The sequence below is a fragment of the Xenopus laevis genome, chromosome 8L (genome assembly GCF_017654675.1).
Source record: "Xenopus laevis strain J_2021 chromosome 8L, Xenopus_laevis_v10.1, whole genome shotgun sequence".
NCBI classification, from domain to species: domain Eukaryota; kingdom Metazoa; phylum Chordata; class Amphibia; order Anura; family Pipidae; genus Xenopus; species Xenopus laevis.
In genome coordinates this window covers 63814860-63829513 of record NC_054385.1, presented here as the reverse complement: position 1 = coordinate 63829513, position 14654 = coordinate 63814860, and the positions used below count along the sequence as shown (strand labels likewise).

The 14654-nt window shown below is 38.0% G+C and overlaps 1 protein-coding gene across 1 annotated transcript; it reads right to left on the bottom strand.

Annotated features, from left to right (window-relative positions):
* Positions 1-441: 441 nt before the first annotated feature.
* Positions 442-13674, bottom strand: wdr46.L (WD repeat domain 46 L homeolog). Its single transcript, NM_001093647.1, is given in 16 exon segments — positions 442-938; positions 1296-1409; positions 1549-1644; positions 1826-1920; positions 2155-2302; positions 2747-2900; positions 3063-3162; positions 3691-3826; positions 4279-4429; positions 7039-7143; positions 7342-7403; positions 7534-7621; positions 9278-9390; positions 10116-10196; positions 10431-10610; positions 13600-13674. Coding segments are annotated over 16 exon segments (1761 nt in total). The 5' UTR covers positions 13627-13674; the 3' UTR covers positions 442-827.
* Between the last annotated feature and the right edge of the window lie 980 nt (positions 13675-14654).

Below are 14654 nucleotides of genomic sequence, written 5' to 3'. Positions count from 1 at the left end.
CAAAACTGGTTGCATGAATCTCCAAGTGCCCCAGAACACCCCATTGGCCGTAAGTTCTGCCCCCTCTGTAGTTAGTCACTGAAATAAGGGACCGCAGTATTTAACGCTAGTAAGAGGAATATGAGAACAGTATCCAACTTCTCCCAAAGTATAAGTGTAAAGAAGGAACTAACCAAAGAAAAACACAATAACCACCATAAAAGTCAGAGACCACTTCTTACAGGATATTGGGGAAGTGACTATCAAAAGGAAAGGGAGACAAGTAAATTTACAACATAGATTCCGTGTCCTGTTCTTGTGAATACGAGTTTTACTCCACCGGTTGCTCCTGTGTCCCCTAAAATAGAACTGATGGACATGCCATTATTAAATGTTCTGCTTTCTAGGTACTGTTAAGTTTTAATAATTACAACAGCAGTAATTAAGGTAAAGGCACACAAATGAAACTGACATGTTATTTAATTCTTATTAAACATATATACAGTACGTGTGTGTAGGGCTGAAAGACATATAAACCATAGCCATACGGTAAAACTATTGCCATTTGACAAACTGACACTCACTGAGTGTTGTATAGTGGGTAAGAAATAGGGTTGCCACCTTTTCTGGAAAAAATTACCAGCCTTCCTATATTTTTTCTTTTTTTCCCTAGTAATGACATCAAGCATCTTTTTTGCCGTCCAGGCTGGTAAAATATGGACCAGGTGGCAACACTAGTAAGAAAATACAAATGCCATGAGCACAAAAAAAGTAATATTGGTTGGTAAAGATGGAATTCTTGCAGTGCTGCTCGTGAAAAGTGTTTGCCAAGTTCTCTGTACTGCTGCTCACTTTTTGAATCTGTCTAAGGCTGACTTTTCAGCTCGGGGTATTATCCCTTCACTGATCTGCTCTTTTTTCTGTTTTTCTCTAACTTCCATACTTTTCCGAACATGTTCCTGTGGGGAAGAAATCAAAACAATTAGAGAGATCTAAAATAGCAAATGAAAGAAAGTTAGTAAATATAATAATAAGGAAATATGAAGTCAGTGCTTGCAGCATCAATAGCATGTGCCAGGTGTACACAAGAGAGGGGGGTATGGTACATAGTGATAGGTTGTCCATTATCAGCCCATGACGACATGGGTTTGCCATGATAACTATCTGTGTTAAAACAAGTCATTATCAGCCTGTAGGTGCTTAGATAAAAATGTGGTGCAGTAATTGTTAAGTGTGACCCTATGAGAGTTACAGTGTAACAGTGGGTTTTATCACCCATTTCTGCCCAGATCACTTATTTCTCTGTTGGAACCAACCCTTTGTTCTTCATGTGCCACCTTCTTTTTGCGTTTGAGCAAATTCCCTGAAGAACTCCGACCCTTTAACTTGTGGCGGGGGACAAAGGGTGTTTTTTCATGAGGGTCAAATCCCTAAAACAGAAGTAGGGAAAAAAACAGATTAGCATATAACCTAAACCTAAAGCAAGTATTTTGAAAGCACTGTAAAAAAAGCATGCTGACAAAATACAAAAACATGGAGCATATGAAAGTGTCCAAAAGAAATTCTCACCAGTCTCTCCACTTTCTCTTTGTGCTTCTGTTCCATGGTGATGGCATCAACCTCTCCCAGCTGAGTTGGATCCAAAGTGATGAGTTCTGGTTGGATCTGAAAGGCAGAAATTGTGGAACAATGTTATTTTCTTGCTGTGCTTGGGAAGCATCTGCAAAGCAGTATTTGGCCTAAAATTCTATTATCTTGTTAACCTAACATTTTTACTTTCCAGCATTCTCAGCTATTGCTAGATCATTTCAGACAGAGCTTTACAATCCCACCCAAACCCTCTCACCTTCTCCAGCAGAGCTTTGACTTCCCATTCTTGTCTCTGCTTTTTGGTCTCATAAGGATTGCACTCCATAGCATCAAAATTTGCTTCTCCGGCACCTAGAAAAAAGAAAGAAAATATGTAAAAACTAATGTTATCAACCAGCAGGAAACAAATTGGTAACAGGGAAAACAGTTACAAAAATACTAGCAAGTAAGGAAGCAGTTGTATGCAAAGCAAATGTGGACAGCATATAAGTGTATGTAAAGGCCAAGTCAGAGATGGAGAGAAAAGTAAAAGGAACAGTGAAACAGATACAGAGGAAGAAAAGTGTCAGAATTTCAAACACTGACCTGGTACAATCATACTTGTAAAGCCTCCTCCATGCCCAATACCCAAAACATCTTCAAAGGGGCAGAACTGAAGGCCATGAATAGGGGCTTTAACTTGTAGACACATATAGGGGGAGCGAGGAGGAGTGAGGTGCGTGTCTTTATAAACCTGAATGCAAAGAATCAGTTATGTGTTAAATATTTATATATGCATACAAGAATATAGCTGAGGCCTTTAGCTTAGAAACTTAAGAGGTTCTCAATGCCTGCTGAAGAAAATGAATTTAATGGCTCAGCTTGATATCATCTTTGATACTTTCACAATGTTTTGTTTATCAAATTAACATTTTTACATTGCTGTTGATGTCTATCCAAAGATTACTGCAAAGTAGGGACTCACTCACTTGGACTATCCAGCATTATGCCAATTTATTGCCCACAGTGTGATTATTGTCCACAGATTCAACATTTCAGGGGGCAAAACATCCCTATCTATCCCAAACCTTTAGTCCCCTAACGTATAGCTAGGACAAAGAAACTTGCACTTACGGCACACCAACTGTTTAGACAGCCAAATGTTCAGGGGCTACTGCAGTTACTAAAATATCTTTACCTGCACAATGTCCCCTGTTCCTGCTGCTAACAGCCCCTTCTGGCTATGACACAGGGATCCTGCACCAAGTGGGAGAATACAGGAAGTGAGTGGACGGTAAGTACGGAGGTCAAAAATGGTCAGCTTCCTGTCCAGACCAGAAGAGGCCATGTACCTGTGAAAGTAAAAGACACGGGGTGTGGGAAAGGCAACAAAAAGAACGTTTTAAGCACATTAAGGGATATTCAGTGGACATAAAAGTCACAAGACAATTGAACTGAATCTAAGGGCTAACAGATGAGTGATTTAACACAAGAAGACATGGACTGAGACTTACATTCCTGTTTTATCAACACTCAGGGCTCTCACTGCCCCACGGTGGCACAGCATTTTCACAAGTGGCTCTTTCATGGATGGACTCCAGAGAGACACTGTCCCTGTTAAGCATAAAATGAAAAAAAACGTAATTACAGATTTCTAAGAAAAAAAACAGGATGTGATGCATGAATAGTCCTAGGAGTAAACTTCAACCACCAACTGCCATCCTGGAAACTGAAGTTAAATTCCTTTATCTCTAATTTTCCCTTGTGTTGATGAAATCTGACTATTTATAATACAGCATAATTATTTCCTTTTCTGTGATGATGTTTCTTGCTCAGCCTGCAGTTTTATATTTTATCATTTCTTCTCTATGTCAGGTGCCTTTTACTTTATGTATAAGCTAGATGAATAGGTCTTAACTGCGATACCTTCAGCCTAAGGCACACTGAGAGAGCATGTAACTCACAAAGAGTATACAGTACCTTTTAACTGGCTACAGCTATAGGACGTTACACTATTAACCACAGTGTGGGCATTCACTAATCTGTTTTCTAGTGGGTGTGGTGTAAAATGGAATGTTTTGGGGTGCATCTGCTTATCAATGCAGTATTGAGCAGTATTTTGTAACCCCATGTCCCACTTACCATTGTGATGTCCCAGGTGTATAATTGCATTGCTAGGATTCTGGCACATTACATTTAGTCTTCCCGATTTAACACATGTAGCTGTTATTTCTTTCCCAACAGAGACATCTAAGTATTGGAGAAATCCAGTGGAACTCTGCAAATAGATAGAAGATAGAAGAGAGAACGTGTGAGATATGAGAAAGGAAGAAAGTGAAAGTAAAGCAAATGGAAAAAGGGGAGGCAATATCATCATGTAAAAAGCATCAAAAACATTCCCAGCAGAAAAAATACTCATTACCCAAATGAACTAAAGAAGGCTCTGGTACTCCAGGTGGTTCCAATTAAGCTTGGGTCAAACAAATTATCAGTAGATGCTGGATACATGCAGACCAAGGTTGGGCTTGAGCTCTTTTTTATTTAATTAAGTAATTTTATTACTGTTGCAGAAATTTGCAATATAATAGCAGAGACAAAGAATCAGTAGGAAAAAAGAGAGAGAATACAAATAGACAGAAAAAATATGGGAGAATAAGGCACCGAGATTATTATATAAGGAAAAAGAGAAGAAGGTAGAAGAAATACATGGGGTGCTTAGCTTATACTCACACATGTTGCTAGCAGGAAGTGATATGGCAGAAATTCCATACGCAAAACATCATTAAACTTTTTTATGCAGTGAAGCTCAACACCCTGTGAGTCGTAAATATAAAGCCAACGCCGCTGAGCCATTGCATACATGGTATATGTGTGCAACCACCTCCAGGGAAAGAAAAAATGGTGTCACCAACTTGCTACACACAGCAGTTATACATGAAGCACTAAGATCGACACTGCAATAGTGTATATCATTAAACACCTTCTCATCATTATGATGGCAGAACTGTTTATTTTTCATGTCCTCGGTTTCAAAGAGTAAAAAAAAAAAAATACAGCGCAGAGCAGGCTACAGGATCATACTGTCAAAACGATAATGTCAATTGTAACCGATGCCTTTTATAAAGATGCACTAAAGGGAAACTATACCCCCAAAATGAACACTTAAGCAACAGATAGTTCATATCATTTTACAGAATCTAACCAAACTGGAATATATATTTAAGTATATATTGCCTTTTTACATATCTTGCCTTGAGCCACCAGTTCGTGATGGTCTCTGTGCTGTCTCAGAGATCACCTGACCAGAAATACTACAACTCTAACTGTAATATCTTTATATATATGTGTATAATATATATATATATATATATATATATATATATATATATATATATAGACCGTCATAGGTTTCCTTATTTTGTCCAACTTGACTCTTGTAGTATATTGTGCATTAATTTGCCTTCTGACTGTGGGGAAGCCTGGAGCAACAGAATTGACTCAAAAAAATTTCACAGTAATACTATTTTATCACAGTACAGCAGAAGTGACAAAGTCCCCATTATGAAAATGTTACCTGTAACCAGCATATGATTTGCGATGCACAATTCAGGCACAGCTGCAGGGTGAAACAATGTACTAATAAATCCATGCTCCTCTTAATGGTAATGGCACACACTGCTATTTTGGGAGATTAGTCGGCCAGCGACAAATCACTTCTTCGGACGAGACACCCGAAGAAGAAGCGTTTTGTCGCTGGGCGACTAATCTCCCAAAAAAGCAGTGTGTGCTATAAAGGGGTTGTTCACCTTTCAACACTTTTTCAGCTCAGTTGGTTTCAGATTGTTCACCAGAAATAAAGACTTTTTCCAATTATTTTCTATTTTCTATGTGTGACCATTTTTGTAATATTGAAGTTTAAAGTTTCATTTTTCACCTTTTATATACCTTTCTGGGGGGGGTCACTGACTCTGTAACTGCTCTAAATTGATACATTTAGTTAAGCAGAATCTCTGGGTTTCATTACAGGCAGCTGTTGGAATTGATACAATAGTTGCTAATACTCCAGAGATGCTGCTGAGAAATGTATCATCTAATGTAGCAAATTGTAACAGTTCAGAGTCTGCACCTGAATTACTGAGCTGCCAGAGTCAAACACCAGAGACAGGGAACTTTAAACTTTAATTTTGGAAAACCAGTAACTGAATTGAACAGAAAAAAAGTTTTGGGAAGTGAACAACCCCTTTAAAGGGGTTGTCCACCTTTGAGTTAACTTTTAGTTGATGGTGTTGAGAGTTATATTGTGAGATAATTTGTAATTGGTTTTCATTTATTATTATTTGTGGTTTTTGAGTTATTATCTTTTTATTCAGCAGCTCCAGTTTGCAATGTCAGAAATCTTGTTGCTAGGGTTCAAATTACCCTAGCAACCATGCACTGATTTGAATAAGAGACTGGAATATGAATAGGAGAGGCCTGAATAGAAAGATGAGTAATAAAATAAATAGTGATAACAATAAATTTGTAGCCTTACAATTTGTTTTTAGATGAGGTCTGTGACCCCCATTTAAAAGCTGGAGAGAGTCAGAAGAAAAAGGCAAATAATTCAAAAGCTATAGAAAATAAATAATGAAGACCAATTTAAAAGTTGCTTAGCTATACTATAACATACCAAAAGTTAACGTAAAGCTGAACCACCCCTTTCAGGACACTAATTGGCAGATTTATTAAGGATTGTGTTGTGTTTTCCACGAAAATTTGAGTTATCAAGGTAATATTTTGGTCAAAATCCATTTTCGGCTTAAAAAAATAAAAATTGAGAACAAAACTAGAGAAACAGTGATTATTCCTTAACCCTGGAAATGGCTCTAATCTGAAAATACACGGTCTAAAGCCTGTCGAGGTCATGTAGAAGTCAATGGCAGACATCCATTGAACCATTTCAAAATGTTAATAGCCTTCATGATGTTTGAGTTTTATTCTGAGGGTTTTGCCTAAAAACTCAATTAATTCAAGCAATTAGATGCTAAATCTGTCTGTGCTGTCTATGCTAATCTAATCTGTCTATGCTGACGCCGAAAACGCAATCAATGCGAGTTTTTGGGTTGTTAACCCCAAACTCAATGATTTGAGTTTTTTCCATTCAAGTTTTTTCTTAAATAAGCAACCATTTGAGTTTTGAGTGCATTCAAGGTATAAAAAAACCTCTAAAATTAGACTTTTGATAAATAACCCCCTAAATTGAAGCTCAAGATGAATAGAATTAGAGAGGCACATAAGCCCAGGATGAAATAAAATAATTTTAACCTATTGGTGTCCATATTCCAGATGTTGGACCTTTATTGTCCATGGTGTCTGCCACTCCCCCCACCTTTTAAAAGAGTAGTGCTACTTTTTTACATGTAAAACATATTTTACACTATATATATATATATATATATATATTTGAAATATTTGCATAATAAATTACTTTTTTTCTAAAGACTTACTTACTTCACATCATTAACTGTTTCCATCACATTCATCTCACAGGCGAGCTTCTTTGATTGCCATTCCAGGGATGCAACATGACCACGCTGCCCCGCCAGCAGAAGGTTTCTAAAAAAAATAGGTGCCACAAGGCTGTGAGTGAGCAACTGAGATAAGTAGAACCATCTAGGAAGCCTGAGATACAACATGATGGGGAGAGATTGTGCAAATGGAAAAGAACTAAAAAAAGAGCAGGAATTACATTGCGATAATGAATAACAGATAAAGAGCATGAACATTCGAGCTGTTTTACACGGGTATATATACCTGCCATTGCGAGTGTAGTTAATTCTGTATGGGCCAAATTGATTGAGGTTCAGGTTGAAATGCTGCAAGAGGTTAAAAAACAAAAACAAATGGCATGAGTAACCTATGAAAGTGGAAGCAAAGGGTTTGATCTGAATAAAGATAGAAGATGGAATACATATTCAAGTAGTGCAATAACTGAGAGTCTCTGACCTTTGATCCACTGGTGATGTCCACTATTTCAGCAATGTCTTCTTGAGTTATAGTACATGTGTCCTGGCCCTCATCCCCTTCTAGAAATCTGAGGGAAGAACAGAAACGTTCATTAACTTTATGGCGGATTTACCTAGTAGGCACCCCTAGGTCCCTGTCACTGCTTGTTGCACCCACCACCTCCCCTTCACTCGTGTGCTTGAGCAAATGTTCCTCATTCATTAGAGCTCTGGGGATTGGCAGATGGGAGATTACAATTACAAATCAAATTTCCTGCACGTCCCCAATGCTTCGGACAAATTTAGATGTAGTTAGGGGGCATGCTTCCCTAGGCCCAAGCCTTTGTGGCCTTCCTACAAATCTGGGCCTGCTTTATGGAGTTAATAGCATTGAGCATCCATTTTAATTTATTAAACATACAACACATGGCGGTGTTTGCTGCAATCAAGGTATATCAACTTTGCTCATTTGACCCCATAACTGCTGCAAGAGTTGTAGAATATATAAACACATGTACAATCTCACTGGCAAGAAAATGCAAATAAGAAACCTAGGGGCTACTTTTACAAACATTTTTCAGAATTTAATATCAGAATCAGAAGGCTTGTTATTTGCATACATTCCTGTTTACAGTAAGTAAAAAGTAAAAAAGTAAGAGGACCTAAGCAAAGAGAATAATAATGAACATCAGAATAGACTGTTGGAACCAGATTCTGTAAGGAAATACTGTACAGCAAAGTACATCACTAGAATTTCATTTAATTAAAAACTTAAAGGAGAACCAAAGCTCAAGACAGAAATAGGTTTCATATGATATTTTTTAGGCTTCTGTGCCATCCCAAGGTCATCACATCCCTTTAGTTGTAAAGATATATTAAGCTGAATATGTCCCCAATCATGGGGGATATTTTCTGCTAAATAGCACATGATTTGGCCTGTATTACCTGAACATAGGACTAACTCACAACAGAATATATAAAATATACTACGCCACATTGATTAGAAATGAATTCAAGTTCAAATTACATTTCAGCACACAAAACAGTGCGATCAGCATCAGAATGCATAATCAGCTCTGTAGCATCAGCTTCTATGACAGATGTGACCTTATTTTCTGTTAGTGAATTGATGATATTTAAACACAGCTTCTCAACAGCAGCCAATATAAAATATAAAAAAAATAATATACAATATAAATATAATGAGCAGTGTCACTGACACTGAAAAGAAGGCCCAACAAAGTCAGAAGACGAAGAGCTGCACTGAATAACTGAATGCCTGCATCACTACTTTAGCAGGACCCTGAACTGGAAAAATCAGCATATAAAATACAGTATTCTAGCCATATTCATTTTGAAGGGTGGTTCACCTTTAAGCTAACTTTTAGTATGGTACAGAACAGCCAATTCTAAGCAACTTTTCAATTGGTCTTCATTATTTTCCATAGTTTTTTTAATTATGTGCCTTCTTCTTTTGACACTTTCTGGCATTCAAATTTGGTCACTGACCGCACCTAAAAATAACGAATGCTCTGTAAGACTTCAAATGTATTGTTATTGCTACTTTTTATTACTCATTTTTCTATTTGGGCCAACTCCAATTCATATTCCAGTCTCATAGTAGAATAAATGCATGGTTGCTAGGGGAATCTGGGCAACCCCTTTAAGGTGTTCAGTCTCCTATAAAACTTTGCATTGGAGCGGTCTAAGATCTCCCACAAAAGCATTTTGTGCATCACTCTTACCCTTCCTCCTCTGGCAGAAGTACATCATGTCTGGCTGCTTGCCCCAGCGCTGTCTGCATGTCATTCTCTTGGGTCTGTAAGCGGTGCTGAACATATGGGGAATATTTCCTGCCCTGGAATGAATGGTGGAAACGGACATAGTTCTAAAAATTTCTTCTTTTTAAGGAGACCTGACATCCACCCACAAAAAGCTGTGCAATAAAAGTCCTTTGCAAATGAAACATGAGACCCAAATTCTTTTTTATTTTTCTATTAGAATATCCATAACTGTATAAAGATATTTAAAAATCCGAACTGTCAATCATATATTGCCTACCACACCTCTATCGGGGGCAGACAATTACTTCCACGTTCCATTCAGCATTTTATAGATGTTCCTGTACTACTCATTCCCCCTCCAACAAACTATAGTTGCGTAGCCTGTGTATAGGCATTAGGTCACCCATTCAGGTGCATACACAAGATTTTGGGGAGATACAAAACTTGCTGTAATAACAGTGTTCACAAAATGGCGCCTGCCTGCTTGCTGTGATTGTGAATTTCAAGATTTAAGGAAACAAAATGTAAATACTTTATACATTGTAAATAAAGTTTATGGTGCTCAACTAACATGATTAAAAATAAATTGAAATAATTTCTTTTGGTGACAGGTCCCCTTTGAAAGTTTTTTTACAAATTCAAAGAAGCCATATGATAAGGATATTTAGTTCACTATAGAAGTTTATCAAATATAAAACCAATAACTAACAAATGTTCATACTTTAGGCTGACAGAAAATATCCCTGTCAATCAGTGCATAATTATATGGGATGCAAAGATTGAAAACCCATTTACTCACCAGTTTTGATTTTCTAGCTCGCTCATACTTTAAAAGATGATTTTGGGGTACAGAAACTGAACCTGGAAAGGGATCTTTAGCCTGTGAAATAAAAAAAACAGATCATTTTAGTCAAAGGGATATGGCACGTGACTTAATTTACTGTCATTTAGGTGAAATTAAATCGCCATTGGTGATTGTTTCCAAGCCCAACCCAGCTCTTGTTAACTTAATAGACCAGAAGAAAAAAAGTTATGTGTGCCAAACACCTTCGGATCAGAAGAGAGACACTGCAGGAAACATAACATGAATTGTAGCAGGAGTGCAAGGTCTTACCCCTGATATAAATTTACTCTTTGGCTTCTTTTGATCTCTTTTTTCTCTCTTTTGACCTTGTTTTTGTTCTGTTGGAAGATGTGGAACATTTTTAAGAGATTCTGTCTGGGTATCTGTTTCATCCACATTGCCTACTGGAGTCTGATCTTCATCTTGTTCTTCATAGTACCTCTTTACTTTCTGGAAGAGACAGTGATTGAGTGATCAAGACAGAGGATTTCAGGGATGTCTAATTCGGAGCATAAAATAGAATGCATTACAATTTCAGTCATTTCCTCCATTCAGTTTACGAACTACCTATGTATTTGTACCATTTTTATGTAAAACATTGTTTTGTGTTGAGCCATACTGTTCCAAAAAGCTATGAAGAATGTACTTTTGCATTTACTGGTTGCCTGCCAGCCATGGTGAACTCTACGATTCATAACATCAAACACCATATGGTATAAAAAGGGAAAAAAAAACTAAACAGAACTTACGGAGCCTAACAGCTACTTTGAAAAAGGGCTATAACTCAAAGTATGGGAAGTAATAAAATAAGAGATTTTAATTTGCATTATGCAGTTAGTAATTCAGTGTGGGTGGCCTGGATCGTGTGAATTGTGGAATCTTCAGACTACTCACTCTGAGTGGCTGCACAATGGGCCAGTGGATTTTCACTAGAACAGCAGTAACCAAGAAGAATCAGATGGCACACACATAGCAAAATGTGCTTAAACTTTGTGATTTATTCGGACCTCTGCACTAGATTTTCACTAGAACACTAAACACTAATTAGTAGTATTGGCAGGGGGAAACTGAAAGCAGACTGCGAGGCCAGGGGAGGTTTGTGTCAAGTTGAAAATGTTTATCTGGTAAGCTCCAGTTGACGTCCTAATCTATTGTTTAGCAGAGTTTGGTTGATTACACCTTTATATAAGTTTCTAGCCAGGAAAGTCATAATATATGTATTATCTATGTACTCTTTTGTTCATGTTTAGGTTGCCATGTTGCTCTTCCACTGCTCTGCCAGTTAAATCTTATCCTGTGAAAACATTCACTAAAGCACTACCATTGCTTTCTTAGCTCCAAGAAGCCTAAACATTTCAAAGCAGCAACTATAGCTCATGGAATTATCCTGCTGTTGGTTCAGATCTTACTCAACACATTTGTACCTGGACAATTACCCATAGCAACCTGTGATTAGCTTTTTTCAGCCAGCAGCAGGTGGAACAATGAAAGCAAAAATTTGTTTGCCATGAGATACTGCCCAAGAGCCATGATCATTAATGATAAATGAGCCCAGCCTTGTTTTCCATGTCAGAGGAATTCTTTTTAATCCCTTGTATGACAGATGATTTTCACTGAAGGGAACACAAAGTTGACAGGCAACTCACAATTACATTTAAAGAGACACCAGAAATTAAATTCTTTTTTACATTTCTCATAATATTGCCTTTGAAAGATCCTAACCCACTCTGCTATGACCCGCTCACACCCGCTTCCGGGGGTCCTTTTATAGACCCGCCCCGCCAATGACATCACAAAAGGGGAGGGGCGAACAGACGCAAGACTATAAAACAGGAACCCGGATGCCGGCATTTGAAGGTAGTGGGCGGGGAGAGCAGGAGAAGAGCTCAACCCGCACCCGCGAGGCCGACCCGAACCCGCCTGGGTCGGCCCGCACATCACTATTGCACAATGCTTTTACATTACCTGTCTGGTGCCCCAAGTTCCTGTATAAGAGGGCTGCCATATTTGTGCAGCAGAAGTCCGTTAGCATTAGAATCTCTAACTGACAGGATGAGATGGGACAGTCAAAAAACAGTCCCAAAACAGTCAGGTTTAGAACATTCAAGTAACAATTATTATTTGCAACAAACTAGAGTACCATGTATATTACACACACTTCCTCGTTGTGTTGCTAGCTGACCAGTTCAGATAGTGATTGCAACAATGTAGAGAAAACTTAACTTTTACTACTTATTACATTAAAACATGTTGCCCGATCACATACAAACACGCTGCTTTATAAATAAAAATCAGTGCAGGACTGTGTCCTTAAAAATACACAAAATGTGGATCCCATTATAATCAGTATTTTCTACTTACTAAATTGACAAAATTCAATTGCTCAATGCAATAAAGTAATTAAAGTGCAGTACACAAACCCTCCCTTCCAATATTCCCACACGTGCAAACCTGCCTGTCTACGTGGGGAGCAAGTGGGAGCTACACTCTCCACCGTCCACCTATGCCACCCTACGCGTTTCGCTGACTGCTCAGCTTCATCAGGGGCACTTATGCTGAGCTTACATTTAATATACATTGTTGCAATCACTATCCGACCTGGTCAGCTATGAGGAAGTGTGTGTTGTATACATGGTACTCTAGTTTGTTGCAAATTTGTAAATAATAATTTGGATAGGTTTATCAGACCTGCGGATTGTTGATTGGCTTAGGTAATTGTTTTGCTCGTTTCTTTTGTATCCAGTAACAATTACTTACAAAAACAAACCTCTCAGCAAAAACACATCAACATGACCTATAGGTAACTTTTATTGCACATTCATATATTAAAAAGTAGCTTTTTAGTGTCAGTATCACTCAAAAACATTGATTCAGCAGAACTGCCACTCAGGAGCTTGAGCAATGATGCCATACACTGACTCTGGGATATAAGGCACATAAAGGGCTGAAGACAGAGTTGACACAACATTCTGTGGGTGGGTTCCAGTAAGAATGTAAATAAAACAAATATGAAAATCAGAGTCAGTAGCCTGGATTGATAGAGTAGTTTTACTTCTAAAGCTGCATGCAATAACATGAATAACGTTTTCACATGTCCCTCAACCTGAACTTTATACACTGTAACTTCATCAGATCTGCCTTCTTCGAACAAAAACATAAAAATACAAGCAACCATTTAAAATGATTGTATCGTTACTTTACTCAGCTTTTATTCCTTATAACTTCAGAAGATACAAAATGGTAAAAAAAAGCGTACACTGGGCTAATACTCGGGGATTGGAAGACTTATAGAGTGTAAGTGTAATTCAGGCACTACAAATAAAAATACACTGGTGCATCGGGCAGGGCTGACTGCAGCTTTATTACCACGACAGGAATAACTTAACGTGTGTTATTTGCAGTAAATTATGTAGCATTAGAGGACCCACGTGTTACTTACCTTTTTAGCAGTCTTGACAGTCGCCATTTTGGATTCCAGCATTCTGTTACCGGAACCCTGAACAGTAAAGTTACATCCACGCTGATACGCAGGAAGTGTTGACAAACAATAAAGTTTATAGCGAGCCCTGACAGTCGGTCGCCATTTTAACTAAGGGCATATAATTTGAAACGGCAGCAAACGGAGAATTGTATATTATTTTAGCAAATGTAAAACTCAAACGACTTTGAATGATATCAGAAGTATACGTTTATAAAGAACTATATTCACTTAATAAAATAATTTTGGAAGTTCTGAATGCAAATTGTGTTTGGATGAAGAAAAATGTAGAACTGTCCACGTTCTGGTCAATATAGTGGCACTGACTGAGGCAAATTCCCATAGACTTTATTGCACGATACATACTATAGTGAAGCTGCAAGAGGGTTTCTGCATACCCCACAAAGGGCATCATTATGAAATCACAGACAACTGCCCCTGCCAACCTTTTGCACTAGTCACAAGAGTGCTAAGTAATCTCAAGGATGTGTGAGAGGGGTAGGGTTGCCACCTTTTCTTGAAAAAAATGCTGGGCTTCCTATATTTTAATGCATTTTCCCTATTAATAACATTGGGATTAATCTTAATTTTTACTGGCCAGGCCGGTAAAATACCATGTGAGGGGGTTGCAATATCTTACTAGGCTCTGTCTTTGTAAAAAAAAAAAAAAAAATTAACCACGCCTTTATGGGTAAGACCTTTTATGTGGTGGCTAGGATATATTGTGAGATTATGCATCCCCAAGCAACACAAATCCCTCCCAGTTGTTACTGTTTGACCATCTTCTGAGTGCCAGTTGCACTGCACATGCTCAGTGTTCTGATGAGAAGCTAAGAATAGAGGTCTCTGAAAAAACAAGTAAGAAAGCAGGGCAGTACAAGATACCACTGATGTTTTTTGTATTTCATCCACACTTGCATGCATTTCCTTTGGTTTCTGCCCTCACTGCAAAACATATACAAGTTCATTTTACTTGTGATAAAATTGGTCCTAGTGTGCGTGACAAACTTAATGGG